General features: G+C 55.9%; 1 protein-coding gene across 1 annotated transcript in view; it reads right to left on the reverse strand.

The window, feature by feature from the left end:
• COL27A1 (collagen type XXVII alpha 1 chain) overlaps window positions 1-21,095 on the reverse strand; it is a gene marked incomplete at its 5' end in the record, with an annotated part of 145,297 nt that overhangs the window by 42,001 nt on the left and 82,201 nt on the right. Inside the window, 11 exons of the mRNA XM_079706055.1 lie at window positions 540-593; window positions 1,686-1,739; window positions 2,033-2,077; window positions 2,163-2,207; window positions 2,739-2,792; window positions 8,078-8,131; window positions 11,644-11,697; window positions 11,920-11,973; window positions 14,072-14,125; window positions 18,832-18,876; window positions 20,566-20,619. Coding sequence (XP_079562181.1) covers window positions 540-593; window positions 1,686-1,739; window positions 2,033-2,077; window positions 2,163-2,207; window positions 2,739-2,792; window positions 8,078-8,131; window positions 11,644-11,697; window positions 11,920-11,973; window positions 14,072-14,125; window positions 18,832-18,876; window positions 20,566-20,619 — 567 coding nt within the window. The remainder of the gene's footprint in view (window positions 1-539; window positions 594-1,685; window positions 1,740-2,032; window positions 2,078-2,162; window positions 2,208-2,738; window positions 2,793-8,077; window positions 8,132-11,643; window positions 11,698-11,919; window positions 11,974-14,071; window positions 14,126-18,831; window positions 18,877-20,565; window positions 20,620-21,095) is intronic.

Raw genomic sequence — 21,095 nt, forward strand, 5'->3', positions numbered from 1 at the left:
AAGCCAACGGATGCTGCATTCAGGGCCGAGGGATTCCAGCCCTTCTCTCTGCAGCTGGGCCAGAACGACAAGGGCGGGAGGGATCCTGAGTTATCACCATTGGCATGGCTGCAGCCCCTGCATAAACCCTGGGGCTCAGTTTTCTCCTCTGGTCTGGGTAGGGCACGGGCGTCTGAGGCCCCTTCCAAGCTCCTTGCTGCATGACCTTAAGAGGACTGCTTCTGCCGTCAAACCTCTGTGTCGGGGTGAAGTCCCAGCAGGGTCAGGGCAGGGGGCATTGCTGCTCTCCATGGTGCCGAAAAAGAGGCACTGCCAACCCCCATGCCTGTCCTGGCACAGCCGCATCCCATCCGCTGCCCCTGGGATTGGGAGCCCAGCCCCTCACCCCATGGCATCACGGTGGATCTATCCTCTCTGCCAGGGCCTCTCCCCATCAGTCTCTGCAGTACACAGGACAGGGACCCCAGAGGAGGAGGGCCGGGAGGGGCTGATACCTCCCCAGCAGCACCACGGGACAAACAAGGGTCCTCCGCACTCACCTTGGGTCCCATCTCTCCTGGAGGGCCAATCGGCCCCTGGGGTCCCTGAGGGCCCTGGAAGATAGACAGACACACAGACAGTTGGGAGAAGCCAGCCTGGGCCCTCTTTGGGGTCTAAGGCTCAATAATGCAGTCTGGAGGGGCGGGTGAGGGAGAGAACCCGTGGAATCCGGGACTCTGAAGCCCATGCCCTCACCCACCCCTCGCTGAGGGTCCTGGTACCTGCAGCTCTCCCCGCACCCGCTGTTCAGTGCACCCCCGCCAACCCATCTACCTAAGACCCAGGGCGGCCTCCCCTGCTCAGAAGCCTTCTGGCTCCCAAGCCTTGCTCACTCTGTTCCCTCTGCCTGGAATGACCTTTCACCCACTCTTGGTCAGTCCATTGTTCAAAAGGGCGTCCACCTGAGCTTCCAGATGTGGGGCTACAGTGCGGCCTCCAGTCCTCCCCCTGCCCCACCCAGCTTCCTCCTCCTGGGCCCCGAGACGGTGCTCACCTCTCCATCACTAGAAGCACCCTCCACAGCCTCCTCACAGGGCTCCGCAACACACGAGATGTCCTCCCAAACCCACCCTTCCCGCCAGATCTTCCGCAGGGCCCCTCTGTTTCAAACCTCTCAAGAGCTCACTATTGCCTTTGGGACAAACAGCAAACTCCGTCCGCAGCTTTGGGTGACTGGCCCCTGCGACCTCTTCCTGCCTTCCCTGAGGTCCAGCTCTCTCTCCACTCCGGGCACGCTGGACTCCGTAGTGCCCACTCAGCGTGTTAGTTTATTCTCATGTTGCCCTCCCTCCTTCGGAGACCTGAAGGACTCCGTTCCCTCTGCTTTTCACTGTGCTAAGCACTCTATACACATTTTCTTATTTCATCTTCACAACAGGGTGTAAAGGTAGGAACAATTATTCCCATCTTACTGGCATGAAAACTGAGGCTGGAAGGCAAGGGAGCTTAGACTCAACCCAGAGCTCCTGACCTCCCCGGCCAGTGCTCTCTCCCTGATCCACCCCCGGGGCGGTAGAGCCCTGGCACTGTCCCTCTCCATCCCCTCTCCTTGTCTGACTGCAGGACCCAGACCCCCGGGTGGGTGACCCAGCTGAGACCAGCCTGCCAGGGGCAAAGATGCAAAGAGAGAGGGAAAGGCCACTTACCGGTTCTCCTGGGAGGCCCTTGGTACCTGGGGGGCCGGAGGGACCCGGGATGCCCTGCAGGGACGAACAAAGGTGACCTCAGTCCCTCCATGGCCTTCTCAACCCTGCCTGTCCCCTGGGTCTCAGTCAAGCTGTCGTAGCAAATGAGGGTCCGACCCCACCCTCTGCCCTGTGACAGATGGGAGACTGAGTTCCAGAGGGGAAGAGACATACTGGAGAGTCTTCAGGGCAGGAGTGGGCAGCTAGAACCTTCGGGATTTCCACAGCAGGATGGGAACTTGGCTAAAGTGGCTATTTTCTCCCCGCGAAGTCCCACGGAGAGAATTTCATGAACCGGTGCTACTTACAGGAAAGCCTCGTGTGCCCAGGTGCCCTCGCTCACCAGCCACGCCCTGGAAGCACATTTGGGGTTTGTTAGAAGCACGTATGACAAAGCGGGGAGTGGGGAGAGGGGCTGGCAGCCTTGGCCTGACATACCTGCTGCCCAGGCTGGCCTGGTCTGCCCTGTAGTCCTGCAGGGCCCTGCAGGAAGCAAAGCATGAGGTTGGCAGAGGGTGCTGGGGAGGACCCTTCACGGAGAAGGGACACCCGCTCCCACGGGAGATATAAGGAACCCATGGGGTCATGGCATCCACCCCCTCCCCAGTGTGCAGACGGGAAAACTCAGGGGAGTGGCTCGCCATAGTCACCAGGTGCTCTGGGCCGAGAACCAAGGACCCCCGGGGCCTGAAGAGGTCAGAAGCAGTCTCGGCTCTCAGGGGCCCAGGAGGGGCTTGGGGGTCAGAGGCCACGCGTGACTCCTCCTCACTCTCTCTCATTCACGTGCTTTCTCTCTCTCAGTCTGACCGCTCATTCTCCCTTCCCTGCCCCCATGCTGGGGGCTTGCCAGCCTCAGGAAGAGTGGCCGGATGAGCTCTCAGGAACGTGCCCTGCAGCCTCTCCGGGATGCCCTGTTGTCCCAAAGGGGTCTGTCACTGAGGAGGCTGTGAGCCTGGCTGGGTTCCTGGCCCAGTGCGGGAGGTGAGAGGAAGGGTAGGTCACGGGAGTCGGTACCTTCAGACCCCTGGACCCCTGCTCCCCAGCTGGTCCATCTGGTCCTCGGGGTCCCTGGAATAGGAAAAAGGGACTAGCACAGTGGACAGTAGGGGTCTCCCTCGGGCTGGGAACCAGGAGGGCGGGGCTGCCCAGAGCCCTGCACAAGCGGGGGGCTCCCTCCACCTCGCACTTCCTGTGCACCCCCACCCTCAGGTGGGTCACCCAGTGCAGTGTGCCTGCTGAGATGGCTCTGCGCAGGGCATAGCATGGGTGGACTTGGCTAGGAGCCCTAGCATCCTGGAGTGGGGCTGGTGGTGCCCTTAAACCCTGTTTAAAGAAACCTTGGGGCTCAGCCAGCCAACCCATTCCACGGACGCAGAAACTGAGGGCAGAGCCAAGAGACACATGGCCAAGTCCCCACAGCCAGGTCCTCAGACTGCTGTCACCTGCTCTTCCCAGAGCACACATGGGGCAGAAGCAGTTTGTGGACCACAGCCCTCAGGGGAAACTGGCAGAGGACGGACGACCTGGGGAGGGTCTACACGTGGCCAGATATGTGGAACAGCCCCCTCTCCAGCCAGATGTGCAGCTCATCTGGCCCAGCTCACATGAGGAGGGGGCAAGGACAGGGCAGCTGTTCCCTGGAGTTCTGGGTTCAGGTCTGACCTCTGAGACAGGATTCTTGGTCTTTTGAGAACTCAGAGGCCCCTGGGGCAGGCAGAATCCCCTCTTCCCCACAGTGCACAGATGGGAACACTGAGGCCCTGCAAGGGAAGTGATTTGTCCAAGGTCCCTTAGCACATTAGCAGCTGGTATTCCCTCCAGGGTTCCACCCACTGCCCCCTGTGTCCCCTCCATGGGCCTCCCACAGAGACACAGATGGGATGGGGTCCCCTGGGGTCCACCAAGGAGAACAGTGTGGTGTTTGTTCTGAAGGGGGCCAGAGAGGCCGTGTTGGGGAGACAAAGAGGACCCTGTGAAGGAGGCTGACCCGCCCCAGCCTGGGAGCGAGGGGACCAGGCACACAAGGGGGCCAGGGGAGCGTCTGGGCAGAGGGGATATGAGGGATGAGAAAAAGGAACATGGAGAAGTCATTTAAATATTGAACAAGGAAAATTTCAATTAATAGTTGAACCAGAAAAAGTGACAATTCTTCTTATCAGCTGCTTCAACTCGACGCTGCAGCCTTAAATAGCACCACACTGATGAAATCACCCTGGGCCAGGAGACCACGGGCTGGGAGTCTTTGTGCCCAGTGACTCAGGCCCTGGCCCAGAATCTATCAGGGGTCCAGCACTAGGCACAGTGCTGCTCAGGAAATGCTGTGTCTCAGGGACAAGTGGCTGCTCCTTGCTGAGCCTCAGTTATCCCATCTCTGAAATGGGGACAAGAAATCTCCCCCTCAAGGCAGGAGGAGATAACACACACGGGCAGCTCAGCACCTGGCATGTAGTAAGTGCTCAGAATACCTGGTTCCTCCAGAGGGGGCTGCAGGCTCCCCAGGGGCATGGGCGCAGAGCAACGGCCTGGCAAACCTGGATTCAATCCCTTCCTCATAATAGGCAGTTTATACGAGGCTCAGAATTTTCACGGGTTCAAGATGAGGTTTGATTAGAGGGTGTGGGCGCAAGTCCTGGTCTTGCTACCGACTTGCTGTGTGACCCCAGGAAAGCCCCTTCCTCTCTCTGGGCCTCAGTGTCGGATGGACACTGTCAGACCACGTGTTAGACTTACCGGCCCTGACTCATGGACAGGGGCCTGGCGGAGACGGACACAGGTTAGGATGTAGGGCATCCCAGGTCACGAGAGCCGGGACAGAAGCTGAGCTGACGGTGGGCATCCGGGCCCTCCTGAGAGGTGGCTTCTGGCCCCTGACCTCTGTCTCTACCTGAGGCATTAACCTTCCTGGAAAGGGACAGCTCTGGGAGTGGAGCGGAGGCCCAGAGGTGTCAAGGGCTTGGCCTGAATCACACGGCACCCTGTTCCTCCTGGGAATCAAAGCCTCGCTGGGAGGAACATTATGAGATCTATAATTATAGTAATAACCTCAACAACAGCAGCAGCAGCAGTAATAGTGAAAGCTATTTTCCTCATTTAACAAATAAGGAAATAGCCTGTGGTTGCCCTGCTAGTATGTGGAGAAGGCAGAATTTGAATGCAAGTCAGCCAGAGGCCCATTTTTTTCCCACCACTACCTGTCACTATTTATCAGTGTGGGAGTGAGCTCCCTGTCACAGGGGGTATGCAGGTCAGGGCCAGGACACGGTGTTAGAGGAGACAGTATCTAAAATCCCTCTTACCTGGGAGGCTCTGCTATCCCCCGGAGCACCAGAAAGCTCAGGTAGAAGCTGGGGCTGGCTGGGGGAAAACAGGATTAACCTTTCCTCCCTGGAAGGAGGAGGAAGCAAAGGGGCCCCAGCCACTCTCCCTCCCCAGCTCCGCTGTGCAGGGAGAGGCACGAGGGCAGTGCACAGCCTAACCCTTGCTCTGGGCCACTCTGCAGCTCGTCCTCTGTCCTGTGGGTGCCTCAGTCCTGCCCCCTCCTTCCCCAAATGAACGCGGGCCAGCCCACCCTGCTGGAGGCAGGTGTGGGTTTCTGTCAGAGCCACAGATCTGTTCTCTTGTAGCCACTCCCCAGGAAGATGTTTGCAGTCATAGCCGGGGCTGCCTCCCAGCCAGGTTGGGCGTCTGGCTTGGCTGGGAGGAGCCCCAGGGGACAGAAAATCTGGCCAATCGCAGCTCTTGTGAAAAAGGGATGGAAAGGGAGTGAACGTGTGCCCAGCCCTTGCTACACACCACTGCCCTTCCAGGTGCTTACCACTCGGAGGTGCTGGCAAAGGGATTCTATCCCCACAGCCATCCAGAGAGGTCGGTTCTGTTGCTGACCCATCTTATAGAGGAAACACTGGGGCCTCAGAGAGGGCGAATCAACTGCCCGAGGTCAGGGGAGGAGCTGGGATTCGAGGCCAGGTCTGCCGAGCTCTTAGGTCCCACTCACAGGAGCAGAGTTCAGTGTCAGGCACTTGGATCACAGAATCCTCACGACTCCCTCAAAGTGGGTTTTGGAGGGAGATAGCGGAGTCTCCCGGGTAAGGGGACTTTTAGACATTGTCTTCTCCAACACCCTGCCCCGGGCTCTAATCTGCACACCCCCTGTGACAGGGAGCTCACTCCCACACTGATAAACAATGACAGGTAGTGGTGGAAAAAACTGGGCATTCGGCTGACTTGGGTTCAAAGTCTGGTTCCTTCCAACTTGCTCCTAAGGTCATCCACCAAGCCTTACAGAGGTTAAGAAACTGGCCTGAGGTCCCAGAACTGGTAACTGGGAAGACTGAGACTTGCTCCTATGCCTGTGTGACCCCATAGCCCCTGCTCTTTGTGGCCCATGGACCCAGACCCTGGTCAACAGCTCTACCAAGAGCTGAGGGTCTGGGGCCCCGTCCTGGCCCTGGCCTCGACCCCTTAGTGCTCATTCTTCCCAGGACAGGGGGGTGGGGGCAGTGGGCTGGGCAGCAGGGCCCATCCTGCACATGGGCAGAAAAGCAGGCAGGGCCTTGCAGACCTCCAAGCTCATTTCCCACAGCACATTCGGGGAAACTGAGGCCTGGAGAGCAACAAGGCCTTGCTATGGTCCCAGGGCAAGCCAGGAGCTGCACAGGGGGCCTGCCCAGAATTGAGGTCTTTCACAGGCTCAGCGGGTGCCTCTCTAGTCACCCCCCCACCACCCCGCTCAGCGACCCCATCTGTGAAGTGACCAAAGGTGGCCTGTCAGGCAGGGGACCCAGGGGGTGGGTCCCACAGGTTTTGCATTCCTGCCAAACCCAGCAGGGGGCGGGGCTCATGTTCCTGAAGCTCCCCTTCCAGCCCCGGAGACTTTGATGTGGTTGGGAGCCTGGGTTTCCTCAAGCAGGAGACACATTCTTCAAGTCACCATGGGGAAGGGTGGTGCGACGGTTGTGAGGGGCTCAGTGAGTTGACGGGGGCCTGAGCCTCTGCATCTGGCAGGCTGTGCGGGGCAGGGCCTGGGCCAGCACAGCTCCGCCTCCAGCCAACCTGGCTTCCCGGGCAGGAGGGAATGTGCAGCGGGTCAGGGTGCAACCCGGCTGCCAAAGGGCCTCGGCCATGGCACTGGGAGGGGTCCTGCCAGGCCAGGGGAATGCTTCTAAGGCTCGCCTCCCCCAGGCAGACTGCTCAGACCACCTCGTTCAGAGGAAATTTTTAAACTACTTGAAATTCAGCCAAGAAGAGAATAATCATCTCAGATCCCCTGGTATGAGCTTGAATATCAGGCCTGGGCTGCCTGGGCCACTGTGCCATCTTGTTTCCTTCTCACAAGCCTGCCTGGCCTGGCACCTGGACACCCACTGGGGGCGGGAAACCACTCCATCTGCCCTCCCCGCCTTCAGTATGTGAAAGAGTCAGATTCCCTGGGTTGAAATCACAGTTCTGCCACTTTCTAGCTGTGCAACCTGAGGCAGGTGACTTTACCTCTCTGTGCCTTAGTTTCCTTATCTGTAAGATGGGAATTAAGAACAGCACCTACATTACAGGGTAGTGCTGAAGAGTAGCTGAGTCAATGTTCGTGACAGTGCCTGGCACACGGTAAGTACCAGTGATTACCTCTAGCTACCGTGCTCAGGGCCAGCCCTGCATAAAACCCTCTGCGGCTCCCCACTGCCCTTGGAACATAGCCCATAGGCTTAGCTGTGGTGTTTGAGGCCCTGCTTGGCTTGACACCTGCTAATTCTTGGTCTTATCCCTCACTCCTGCCCCTCTGTTGAACCAGTGGGGAATCCCTAAACATGCTGTTTGTTCCTTCTCACCTTAGGGCTTTCCCTGTGCCTGGAACCTGGCATCAGCTCAAGCATCACCCTTCCTTGAAGCCTTCGCTGGTACCCTGGTCAGGTGAGGTGCCTCCTCCAGGCTCCCAAGCTGCCTGTGTTTCCACCATCGATGTGCTAATGACCCTGTACCGTCTGTTTGACCTACTTGATTGAGCCATGAAGCCAGGCAAGGGTCCTGCCTGTCCTGTTCTCGTGGTATCTACAGAGCCTCCAACAGTGGCTGGCCCATAGCAGGTAATTGTAGGTGAATGAATGCATGAGCAAACCCATGAATGGTCAAAGCATCGGCACCACAGAGCCCCTCTGTTCCTGCTGGATGGCACGGCGTGGTGCTCAGAAATGGGCTGGGAAAGATGGGTGGGGGTCCCACACGGAGAGTCAGGCCTGGGAGGAGGCTGGTGCTGTGCAAGTCACAGATCTCAGGGCTGGGCGGAGGGCCAGGACCAAGAGGGGTCTCTCCAGCAGGTGGCCCCGCCCGTGGCCTCCCCCGGGGGACTGGGCCGCACTTACCCGGCGTCCCTTTGCTCCCCTCATGCCCAGCGGGCCTCGAGATCCTGGAGGACCCTGTGGGGAGGAGAAAGAGTCTGTAGAAACCCCCTTTTAGGGAGCAAGTACAACACCCAAGGCTAGGCCTGCAGCCTCAAACAGGCGCTGCTCAGGAGCGGCCACTCCCGAGCCCAGCAGCTCCAGATGCAAGGACTGGGCCTAGTGGGAAGATCTGTCCCCCGGGAGAAGCAGCGGACATGTTGCCACCTTGAGCAGGAGTCAGCGCCTGGGGATCCGGCAGCAGGGAGAAGGCCATCCTGGATGGATAAGCCGCTTCCTTCTTTATCTCAAAATCAACAACCGGAAGCTATGAGGACATTCCTGACCAAAATCTCCAACTCCCACTTCCCCTTTTCTCTCTCCATCAGCAAGGAGAATATGGGGTCCCAAGTTCCGTCCCCCACCCTGACCTTGAATATTACCTGCAAGCATCCAGAAGGCTCTGCCCAGGGCAGAAAGAGCCAGGGAGGGTAAGAGGGAGCAGAACCAGCCCAGGGCCCTTAAGTGATGGGGGGAGGGGAGCAGGAAGCACGTGTGGAAGGGGGAGGGGAGGAGGGGGCGAAGTCGGGGTTGGGGGAGGCGAAGAGAAGGGAGCCGGGCCTGGCCCCGGGGAAGTCGCCCGCCAGGGTTATCTCGGTTTGGTGAAGGAATGACAAGAAGAGACAGGGAGGGAGGGAAAGAAAAAACAGGGCTGGTTTTGTTCTTTGAAATCCCAGCACCTGGCCCAGGGCGGGCCGATGACAGGGATCAAGGGAAGGACTGAAGAGGGCAGAGGGTAGGAAGGGAGAGAAAGAAGGTGAAGAGAGGAAGCAGGCCGCCTCGCTGCCTGGTTTCTCTCCCCAGGTTCCAGCCCCCAGCTACACACATCAAGCTGCGTCTTAGCCGCATGGCTGGCCAAGGACCCCTCCAACAGCTGCAGGAGCCTCCCAGCTCCGTGGGATTCTCAGACTGGGCGTGCTCCTTTTACAAGAAAAGACGGCCTCATCCCCCCCTCGGAATACCAGGGAGAGGCCCAGCTCAGTTTGGGGCCTCAGGAAAAACGCCTCTTTCTGCTCCCATTTCTCTCTTCCCAGGGCCTCAGGGGGCACAGACCTTTCAACTGCTAAAGGGCTGATGTGAGGCGCTGGGTCCCAACCTGATCCCTTGTCAGCAGAGCAAGCAGGGTGTGGACCCGGGCTTGGCCCCCTGAAAAGACAGATCTGACTCCCGGGTGAGGGAGAACATGAAGACTGGGTGAGAATGGACCATTTTATAGAGGGATCTCAGACTGCAGAAGGCATGCAATGCGTCACTGGGAAATTTCAGGAGCCAAGTCTCAACTCAGAGGCAGTAGAGTGCTTAAAAGAGCACACTGTTCCACCAGAGAACTAGGTTCAAATCCTGACTGCCACCTAACTAATTCTGTGACCTTTGGCAAGTGACTTAAACTCTTTCGGCCTCAGTTTCATCATCTATAAAATGGGTATGAGAAGAGTCCCTGACTCCTAGAGTTGCTAGGAAGATGAAATGACCTGGAAGGTCCTCAGTAAAGGGTTGCTGTCAGCTCTCTCAAAGGGAGAGGAGGTCAGAAACTGGTGGTCCTGGGACCTGACTGTTCCTCTCCAAATAATGGAGATAATAACCTTGCTGACCTCAGTGGACTATAGGAGAACATGGATGTTAAAGTGATTGGAAAAGTGGAAAATGCCAATCAGACGTGAACGGTACCATCAGAAATGTCACTTTCATAGTAACAGTCTTACTAATAATAGCGGTAATTATCATATCTAACAAATAGTGATAGTAATTATTATTGTTACCATTCATTAAGCACTTAGTATATGCAGGTAGTTTGCTAAGCATTACATCATGCACGGTGTCATTTATTTCTCACAACAATCTCATAATGAAGGTGGCATTATGCTGACTCAGATGGGGAAACTGAGGCTCAGAGATGCTATAAATGTTGCCAACAATCACACAGCTAGTAAAGGGGGAGCCAGAATTTGACTCACATGTGTCTGATTCTGAAGCTTTCTGGACCTCCACGCTATCCTGCTTCCCCAGTGGCACTGGGGGCAGCTGCCTGTCCGAAAGGATCCCCAAGAGATCCAAGGGCCCAGCCCCACACTGCAACAGAGGAGGGTCAATGGCAACCTTGGGATCTGAAAACGGCAGTTCACTGTCTGATTTCACTAAGTCGGAGCCAAACCATTCAACAGATGGAAGCACTGAGGAAATGGAATGGGGAGGAGGTTGGACACGGGAGGAAGAAAGCCTAGAGGGAGGCTGAGATCCAGGGGCACAGCCAGAATTGGACGATAGACCCCTAGCATCCTTGTTATCTGGCTTTGGCCCTACCCTGGGCACCTAGCACTGTCTGGCACATAGTAGGTGCTCAGTAAAAGTCTGTTCATGAGTGAGAGGACTAGACAGTGAGAATCTCAAGAGCAGGATCTATTTTATATCATTTTTGCAACTCCAGGACTGAGCATGGGCACAGCACACGGCAGGTGCACAGAAAAGTTTGGGAACTGAGTTGGCCTTCCTTCCCTAAGTGGCTCAGAGAACTGGTGTGGGCGCACTTCCCTTGGATTCAAACCATTGAAGGCTCCCGTTCCCTCCTTCCTCAGACCCCAGGGACCCCCTCAGTCTAGCCTGTGAAGGCACCTGAGCTCATCACCCTCCAGGCTTGCCCCGGGATCCTGCCTGTGCCGGTCCCCCTCCCACCATACCCTTTCCACCTGCCTGAAGCCCACCCCCCGATCCTCTCGCCCCAGAGTGAGCTCCCAGCCTTGAGCCTCAGCCTTGGCCAAAGTGAGTGCCCTGCCCCGATTCCCTCCGACCTCCATCAGCACAGGTGGAGGGACCAGAAGCTCCACGTGCTCAGGGTGAGAGCCACCCAGCCCCCAACCCTACCTCACCCTCGGGGGAGTAGGAAGGACCCCTGAATCTGGGTGCTCCTGGCCACACCCTCCCCCCAGCCCCCCGCCTCCCCCACCTCCCCGCCTTGGGATCCTCAGGAATATCCCTGGTGCCTCAGTCACCATGAGAAGCCCAGGACCCCTGTATCCTTGGGCCTTCATTTCCTATTTCCTTCCCTGCTTTCTCCATAGCAGCTGTCCCTTATTTACTGGCTTCTCTCTCCGCCACACCAGAATACGAGCTCCTAAAGGGCAGGGACAGCTTTCTGCCTTGTTGATGGCAGCTCCTGGAGTGGCACATGTGACACAGTATTTCCTGAGTGAATGAACAAAGCAATGGAGGTGCCAATGACCATGATACTCCCTTGCAATGACCACCCCTATGTAATGAACATTAGCTGCCTGGTTTCGTTTCACCCATGCAATCACACTATCATGACCATGATTATTTCATCTATTTTTCCTATGAGCAAAATTTAGGTGCAGAGAAGTTCAATGATCTGCCCTGACAACACAGCCGGGGAGCGGGGCAGCTGGGATTCCCGGTCTGTCTGACTTTGGGACCTGGACTCCTCACCATGACTCGACAGTGGGTTTGAGCTCAGGGAACATGAGGGCTTTGCTTACCGCAGGTCCGGGCTCTCCGGGGGTCCCAACACCACCTGGAGTTCCAGGATGACCCTACCGAGAAAGAGATGAAAAAGAAGGCATCAGCTCCAGAAGGTGCCTCTTCCTTCTGCAGTACTGCCTCGGCCGCGGCTCAGCCCCAGCCCAGGGCCTCCTGGAAGGTAAAGGAGCCGGTCATCGTGAACGCCTTGGGTACGCGGACGCAGGCAGGGGAGAGCAGAGCTGTCACCGCGGCTGTGACAGGAGAGGGCAAGAGGATGCAGACTTGCTCCTTACCATCGACCCCTTGGGTCCGGGCGCGCCTGGGGGTCCCATCATGCCCCGGTCACCCTGTGATGGAGACAGCAATTCAGGGAGGTCACGGCAGTGGGGTGGCTCTATGGGGGAGAGGGTGCAGAGGGCACTCCAGAGACTAGACAGGTGCAGGGACTTGTCCAAGGTCTATAGCCACATCACCCAGGGTGGTGACAGGGGGAGGGGGAAGTCCTGGGATTTCAGTCAGCAGAAGCCAAGAACCCCAGCAAGTCCTAGGAGGCCTCAGCATCCACTGCGGTGTGCCACACGGTGGGCTTCCCTTGGGCAGGGATGGTCCAGATCAAGGATGTGCTAAACACGTCATCCCCTTTGATCCTGGCCCACGTTAAGTGGTCCTTAGTAGGCCTGGCATCCCCTGGGCTGGGCTTGCTAAGGCAGAGGTGGCAATAGAAGGCATTTCTTTTATTCTCCTCACCCCCTGCTCCAACCCAGATGAGATGCTGGAGAATCAGAGATGCAACTTAGTCTCTCTTGACCAATCCAGAGAGATGGGGCAGAGATGGCAGGTGTAGCAGACAGAGCTATGGCCGGAAGGCAGCGGCTCTGGGTTTGGATCCTGGCTCTATTTGTGTGAAGCCCTCTTTCTCGTATCCGCACAGCCAGCAAACATTTCTTGAGCATCTACTATGTGCCTGGCATGATGTGCTAGACCCTGAAGACACTATGGTGGGTAGAAACAGACAGACCTTGCTCACACGGAGTGAGACAGTGTGACGAGGAGACTGACACAAATCACCAAAACAGATGCAAACTGGGGTAAGTGAAGTGAGGGAGTGGGTCTTGGTGCTAAGGTGTTTCACTAGGGGATTTGACCCCCCAAGTGCAGGGGTGTGGTGGGGAAGGCTTTCCTCAGAATGCTGAAAGATAACTGAGAGTCATCTAGGCAAAGATAGGGGGATGGGAAGAGTGTACCTGGCCAAGGGAACGGCATGGGTAATGGTTTGCAGGTGAGGAGGGACATGGAACATTCGAGCAACAAAAGAAGGCCAGAGATGGCTTTGATATTGCACTGAAGTTATCAAAGATGTTACCATGGAGGCAAAAGGGTGAAGCTTACACAGGACCTTTCTGTGCTATTTTTTGCAACTTCCTGTGAATATAATTACTTCAAAAAAATGTTAAATTTGGGGCTTCCCTGGTGGCGCAGTGGTTGAGAGTCCGCCTGCCGATGCAGGGGACACGGGTTCATGCCCTGGTCCGGGAAGATCCCACATGCCGCGGAGTGGCTGGGCCCGTGAGCCATGGCCGCTGAGCCTGCGCATCTGGAGCCTGTGCTCCGCAACGGGAGAGGCCATGGCAGTGAAAGGCCCGCGTACCGCAAAAAAAAAAAAAAAAAAAAAAAAAAAAAAAGTTAAATTTAAAAAAATAAGAGGAAGAAGAGGAGAAAGAGAAGGAGGAGGAGGAGGAGGTGACCAGAAGGTCTGGGACACAGGGAATGATAAGAGGGAGGCACGGGATGAGCCTGGAAAGCCAGGTGGGGCCAGATTAGGACCTCAGTCTTTCCATCTATCCAATGGGAATAATATCAACTCCCGTAGGTCGCCTTCCTGGGGAATCAGATAAGCCTTCCCCTCAAGGGCCCAAGGGAAATGGGAAGCCACAAGCTATGGGCTGGCAGCCAACGTGGGGCAAAGTGTGGCCATGGAAACTGAATGTGGTTCAAATCCCAGCTCTGCCACTTCCTATCTGGGTCACCTTGAGCAAGTCACCTCCCCTATTGAAGCCTTGGTTATCTGGTCTGTAAAACAAAGCTGCTGGCATTAACAAGGCAAACTAAAGAACTGGGCTCCTTTTTTGAAAGATGACTCTTTGCTTCCTTCTGTTGCCAGCCCCACGCAGTGCCAGCGTGCAGCTGTGAGCGGCCCAGACCACGTAGATGGCTGTCACACAGACATCTAACTGTGTTTGAGGATGCTGGCAGGAGGGCACGGCGGAAGCCCCAGGGGATGCTGGGACACGGAACAATGGCTCTTTGAGGGTCTGGAAGGCCAGGGAAGCGAGGAGAGGCCAGGGAGGGAGGCCTGACACCCCCAGGGCAACTGGCCCCTTCACCTTTTAAAAATTTCAAAACACAAGCTCTATTTGCCTAGATATTCCCACCAACATGACTTACCTTTTCTCCCATGATTCCTGGCTCCCCGACCAGACCAATGAATCCCAGAAGTCCCTATAAGAAATGTGTATAAAAGCAAGAGAAAGAAGGAAGCAACGTGAATTCAGAGATGTGCTGAGCTTCAAAGGCAACTCGCCCACATCTCCCTTCCACTGGAGCTGTCTCCCCGTGTCTCCTGCCCCGTGCCGGGTAATCCAGCCGGCGTGGGGCTGCCACCGAGGAGAGAGTTGCCTCTCTTTGGGCACTGTCCTGACTTCCTGCACTCCACCAGATGGTTCTGATTTTAGAGCCAAGCAGTGGGGCTGCTGCCAGCATCCCTGGGAGAGCCACACATTCTTCCTGCGCCAGAAGCTGGGAGGCAGCCACCTTTGGGGAGGGGGTGGGATAGGGGGTGGGATAGGGGGGCGGGGCAGGGGAAGGTCCTTCAGCGGTGCTGGGAAGGGGCCTGCCTGTGAGAAATCTGTCCCCATCTTTCGGGGCTCTGGGGCTGTTTCAAAGAGAGAAACAAACCTGTTGGCGGGGATAGAAGAAACACCCTAACAGCCCTTGCCAAAAAGACCTGATTGAAATCTGGGAAGTGAAGGCCTTTTTACTGTCTTGTGAAAGGCTTCCTCTCCTTTCTGAAAGCGCACACACACACACACACACACTGTGGTTCCTGTTGCTCTTTTTAACTCCACTGGGTGATAACTGGCCTCTGTGTTCCAGGATTCTTCTAGGTGGCTGCAGGCCGCGCTGCTGCCAGGAGCAGGTGACTGGCTCTTGCTCAGTGAGGGTGAAGGGCTTAGTTAGAGGTGTAACCCCAGAAGGCAGGCAATTCCCAGCCCAGAGCCCACTCTCTTCTCTGCTAAGGAAAATTCCAGCAGATGGGGGTCTAGTGTGGTTCAGGGGTGCACAAGTGGCTTTGGAAGAGCCCAGGTTTGTAGCCAAGAGTTTCTGGGAGAACTCGGGAAGACTGAGGGATGAGTGGATTTGCCCCATAAAACCTGCTCCCTCGGGGCTTCCCTGGTGGCACAGTGGTTGAGAATCTGCCTGCCAATGCAGGGGACACGGGTTCGAGCCCTGGTCTGGGAAGAGCCCACATGCCGCGGAGCAATTAGCCCCGTGAGCCACAATTACTGAGCCTGCGCGTCTGGAGCCTGTGCTCCGCAACAAGAGAGGCCACGATAGTGAGAGGCCTGCGCACCACGATGAAGAGTGGCCCCCACTTGCCACAACTAGAGAAAGCCCTCGCACAGAAACGAAGACCCAACACAGCCATAAATAAATAAATAAATAAAATTTTAAAACCCCAAAAAAACCTGCTCCCTGTCCCCAAACTGTATCCAGAAACAAATGAGACCTTGAACCTGATCAGAAACAGATCCGAAGTTGTACACTCAGGCAGTGAAGCTGGCCCACCTGCCAGGCAGCTAGAGTGAAGAAAAAGCATCCAGTTCCAAAGGGTCAGCTCTGCGGGGCTCAGAGACAGTTTTAAAGTAGCAGCTCAGACCAGGACTGTGTGTGTCCCGTGGCTGCAGCCTAGGATTCAAGTCTGGTCTGTGTGGCTCCAAAGCCCATGCACCTGTCAGTCACTCCAACACGTGTGGCCATGAGCAGGGCACAGATCTGCCTGGCACTCCAACACCATCACCCTACATGGGGGGCTAGCTCCCTGAGTTCATAGACCCTTCAGGGTTGAAGTATGAGGTGAGAGGGGTGAGGTTCAAGGTATGAGATCATGGCTAATAAGTCACAGAAAATAACCAAGTATCCCTCCCTTCCTATTCTAATTTGTTTTAAAAGGGCACGGGGTTAAGACAGAGGTCCCCACAAGGGAGCAGTCAGACATCTAGAGAATGCCGAGTAAAGGGAATAAAAACTGCTCTGTTAAGAGGCCCCTGCCCAACTGGCCCAGAGAAACAGAAATTTCATAGCTACTTTAAATTTATGAGTTGTTGGGTCCTGGAAGGCAGGCAGGTCATAAACTTCAATGAAGAAGCCAAACGGGATCCTAATGAATAAGGGCCATAGAGCCCATTCCCCGCCCCCATCCCAGGACACCCTGTCCCCACTGGGGCACTGTCCCGGAACATCCTGGCACCCTGTCCCGTGGGTGGAGCTGAGGCTGGTCCAGGGAAGCTTGCCCCTGAGGCCCAGGGCTTCCACCTGGGGGGGCTGGTGGAGAAGCAGCTCTGACAGCTGTGGGCACAGTTGGCTCCTCTCAGCTGGCAAGAGGGCATGCAGGGGGGCAACATTGTCACCTACAGTGGGCATGGCACAGACGGGATCTGAGTCCCTGGTTTGGGGGAGGAGGCTGGCCCAGTCCTTATGCAGTCTACAGATAAAGGCCTGTTGTCGACTATGGGGGTTTTCCTCCCTCCCTCCCTGTTCTCATATGACTCTCTGCTGGGTGCTGAGGATGCAGTTGGGAACAAGACAGTCGTGGGTCCTCTGCTGGACTAGACATCTCAGGGTTAGGTGTTTAGAGGCCTGGTCTCCCCCCCGGACAGAGCTTCTTAAAGGCAACGCTCATGCCTTGTAATTATCTTTGTGCACCCAGCACCTGGGACAGGGCCCGGCAGGCTGGCTGCACTCTAAGTAGCTATTGGAAAACTGCAAGAGCTCAGGTCAAGGGTTTTCTAGACTCTTTGGGGCAGGTCATGGGAATCCAGCAGGCCTGAGTGTCATCTTGGGCTCTGATGGTTATGTTACCGCCTGGGAGATCTCGGGCAAATTACTTAACTTCTCAGAGCCTTGGTTTCCTCATTTGCAAAACGGGGCCAATACCACCGACAGTCATAGGGTTGCCGGGGATGGTACGGAAAGTGTTTGGTACAGAGCCTGGCACCTAACAGGTACCCAATAAATGCAGCAGACACTGTGGTTATAAGGAGGTCCTTATACTCCTTCCTGGGGATCCTCTGATTCTGCCATGAACAGGAAATGCCTGCTCCTTCCCACCTCGGGAGGGGGCCAAGGGAACAGTAGGCATGGCACCCCGCATGCCTAATGGCAGCCACTGGGCTCCTGCCTCAGGGCTCAGACAGGTCTCTCTTTCCTGCTCAGCCAGCCGGGCAGCTAGCTGAGGGCTCTACTGAACAAGTGAGCCCGGGGCTGCCCAGGCCAGGTTGCCACTCCTCCTGCCCCAGCTTTGCCACCACCTTACTCGGGCATCTAAGTCAAGCCCATTCTCCTCCATGAATCCCAGCCTGCCAACATGGACCAGGATCCAGGGGTTCTTCACCTAGGGTCCCTGTAAGGCTCCACGGATGGATTTTGGGAGGCGGAGGGCAGGGGTGGTCCATAAACGTGAATGGGAAAACTTACAACTTTTATTTTCACCAACCTAGTTGAAATTTAGCAAATATGAGTGTAGGCAACAAACCCACAGCACCTGTAATGGTCACAGATATTTACATGTCACATTACGATCACTGTTGCAGAGTTCAAAATGTATCAATAAGGCTTGTCACCACTTCAAAATTGAGGTCATGACTGGACCCGCTGTTAGATCTCGTTATTTCATGCAAGAATAAAGAAACAGATCTTTGAGGAGATCACATTTTAACATACTGTCACATTTGTATTTCAATATAACTGATTTCCTTTGTAGTCCTTTGTTTTGTATTTTCTGCATTTAAAAGTTCTCTATTCTGAGAAGGGGTCCACGGCCTTCACCAGCCTGCTAAAGGGGTCCAAGGCACAAAAAAGGTTAGGACCCCAGGAGAGAGTGATTTCTAAGGACTCTTTGTGTCCTGCCATCTTAGGATTCCGAGTATCTATTTCCCGAGGGCCCTACCATGAGCATAACTATGAAATTAAATTTGCTGAACGTATTGCCTGTTTTTTTCCAATGAGGAAATACATCCAGGCCACGGCCGCCCTTCCAAACTCCCAGGCTTCCCACAGAATACACTCGAATAACACTGGAAAGGTTTCAAAAATCCAGTCCTCCCCCTGCTTTAGTTCCTTTCTTCCCCCCAACAGATGTTGCAGGCCTGGTGAGGAAGCTCATCATGCGTGTGACTCTCACGCCATTGACGGTGTTTCTCGGTGGAGACAAATTCTTCTGGGTCCCCAGCATCATTGCTCCTTCCAGCCTGAGGCAGCTCCTCACAGGGTTCAGAAAGTGGGGTCCTCCTTTAAAGGAGCGGAGGAGACTGCTACCTTCCAACCCGGCCTACAAGCCCAGAGGTGAAGCTTTCAGGAGGCACGGGGCTGCAGAGGTGGGGACTGAGGCCGGCCATCCACCCAGCAGCCTCCAGCACCGAGGGCGCTGGACCTCCTTCTCAGTGACCACTTGTCGCCTCCTCTCCTCTTCAGACCCTGACCTGACTTCCCAACAATCCAGACCCACTGGTTTGAATTTCATCTTCTTTATAATTTAGGGAGGCCTGGACCAAGAGTCCCTGGCAAGGGGCTCTGCTTCTCTGGTCTTCAGCTTCCCCGTTAAATTGATCACGAACAGCGACCGTGAAGGGTTCTTCCACTTTTCACGTTCTGGGAGCAAAGTCACGTAATGCCTTTGGGCGAATGCCCCCAGAACATCTGCAGAATCAGGCCGTGGGGCGTGGCCGCTGTGACTGAGATTCATGGCTTTCTCATTCAGTGACCTCACCTCCCTCAGAGCCAGAGTTTGTCCGTGTCAATGAAAGGGGAAGATGAGCGAACCTACCTCTCCAGCTGGGATGGGGATGAATGAGGTGCGTGTGTGTGCTTCCCACAGTGTAAGCGCTCAGTAAAGGGAGCCGATATGCTCCAAGACAGGAGTGACTCACCTGCTCACCCACGGGCCCCGGCCGTCCAGGATCGCCTGGTTCTCCCTGCAGAGAAACAGAGGAGGGTCACTTGGCATGGGTGACAGGAGTCTAGGCCTCCTGGGGGACATCCCAGTTGACTGGCCTTAGTCCCCACCGGTGGGGATGGACCAGGAAACTCAACTCCAGAGTCTGGCCTTGGAGACTCCAAACAAGTGGCAGGGTCAAGGGATACTGGGACAGAACCTCTGGCCCCAGGGATGACCCCAGGGATGACCCCAGTCACCATTCCCTCGGAGTGGCCCTGGGCAGATTACTTGGCACGAGATCTGGATCTCATTTGGGCTCTTCATCAACCCATTTTGTGGAGATAGAAACGGAAGCTCAGAGAGGTGAAGCGACCTTCTGGAGGTCACACAGTGAGCTGGAAGCAGGGCTAGAATTGGAACTTTGGTCTGACTGATGGAAATCCCCATTCCTACTGCACCAGGCTGCCCCACCGCAGGATGCGCAGGGAACTGGGAAGTCAGGGCGCCTGAGTACTGGACCCAACCCACCAGAGCTCTGCCACCAGCTCCCAAGTGACTTTGGTGGGTCTCGTCTCTGCTCTGGGCTTGGCATCCCCAGCTACAAATAAGGAAAATCAGACTCATTTGTCTCCGAGGCTATTTCCAGCTCTCATACCAGGTGGCCATTCGCAGCCTCGTCTGTCTGCTGGGACGGCTCCTGCTTCTTCTGCAGCCATAGCCACACGGGTGAGCAGACCCACGGGATAAATCCACCCAGGCTATGTCACTGCTCCCACTACAGAAAGACAGCTGGTGTCTGAGGGAGAAAGGCCGACACCTCAGAGGGCAGGACGTGAGCTTGGACCAGCCAGGAGTTTGGTTTACAAATGGATGTGGCGCATCGTGATCCCGGCGCGAGCCTCAGCCTCCACCCCAACTCCTCCCACAGACCTCACACTTGGGACCCCCGGAGGGGCCAGACAGACACAGACACGGGGGCCATTTCCCCTGAGGGGAGGGGACGTGGACAGCCTGGGTCCCCCAGCTCTGCCCTCACTCTCTGTGCGCTTGCCCAGCTGTAAGCTTGGCCCAGTGATCCCTGCCCAGGACGGCTGGGGAAATCCAGCCTTCAAAGGGAGTGCCTGGAAAGGCATGAAGCTGCCCATGTGTTGAGGCTCATATTCTCCTACTGGGGCCAGTTCTTTTTTGATAACTTAAAAAAAAACTGTTAATAAATGAAATGCATGTTTACGGTACATGATGGGGAAAATACAGAAGCCCAGAGAAGAAAATGGCAATCTCCTGTAATCCCACCACCCAGAGATAACCCCCGTCCACATTCCAGCCTTTGCTCTGAGCCTTCGGGAACAAGTGTAACCAGCCCCTGCCACAGGCTCATCCTGCACTCTTCCACTATGTGACCTGCTTCCTACACCCCCCGCCATCGCACCCCCGCAATGCACAGGCAATTTCCCGTCTTGTAAAGTCTTCCAGCACGCCATCTTTGGTGGCTACATTGTACCCCATTACTTGAACGCTGCCCCACTGGGAGACACTGAGGTTCTATCCATTTTTTCCTCTCCGTTAGCCATACATACTTTGTGATAAACGGGGACCATTTCCTCCCTTTTTCACAACAGGCCAGGGATTCAGGGGTCATCCTAGGGCCTCACAGGTTGGCTCCCCGCTCTCCTCTCTTCCCCAGGCGTTCTCTCCTCCCTGCCCAGTCACTTCCAGGTCCCCTCACCTTCAAGCCATCCGGGCCAGGCCTTCCGGGAAACCCCTTTCTGCCGGGTTGACCCTGCAACAGGGAGAGGTGAGTGAGAGAAGCCAGGAGGGGGCAGGGATGCAGAGCCCCTATGTCTCTAGGCTGTCAACTGTCCTTGGGGATGCAGGGAGGGTCTACAGCTGTGTGACCTTGGGAAGTCCCCCTTCCCCGGCTGGTCTTGTTTGCTAATGGGGATGATGAAACCTGCTTTCAAGGAGTGAGGAAAAGGAAGGGACTGGAACAGAAGATAAAGGACACAGGGGGAATGGAGAGTTTACACTAGTGGTCCTCAAAGTGTGGTCCGGGGCCCTCTGGGGGTCCCTGAGACCCTTTCACTGGAGATTTCACTGGAGGTCAAAACTATTTTCATAAGAATATTAAGCTGTCATTTGCCCGTGTCACTCATTTTCATGAATGTAAGTGGAGTTTTCCAGAGGCTACACGACACATGGTATCATCCACAGATGGAACGCAGAGGCAGACTGGAGAATCCAGCTGACTCCTATTAA

The sequence above is a fragment of the Hyperoodon ampullatus genome (genome assembly GCF_949752795.1).
Source record: "Hyperoodon ampullatus genome assembly, chromosome: 6".
Taxonomy (NCBI): domain Eukaryota; kingdom Metazoa; phylum Chordata; class Mammalia; order Artiodactyla; family Ziphiidae; genus Hyperoodon; species Hyperoodon ampullatus.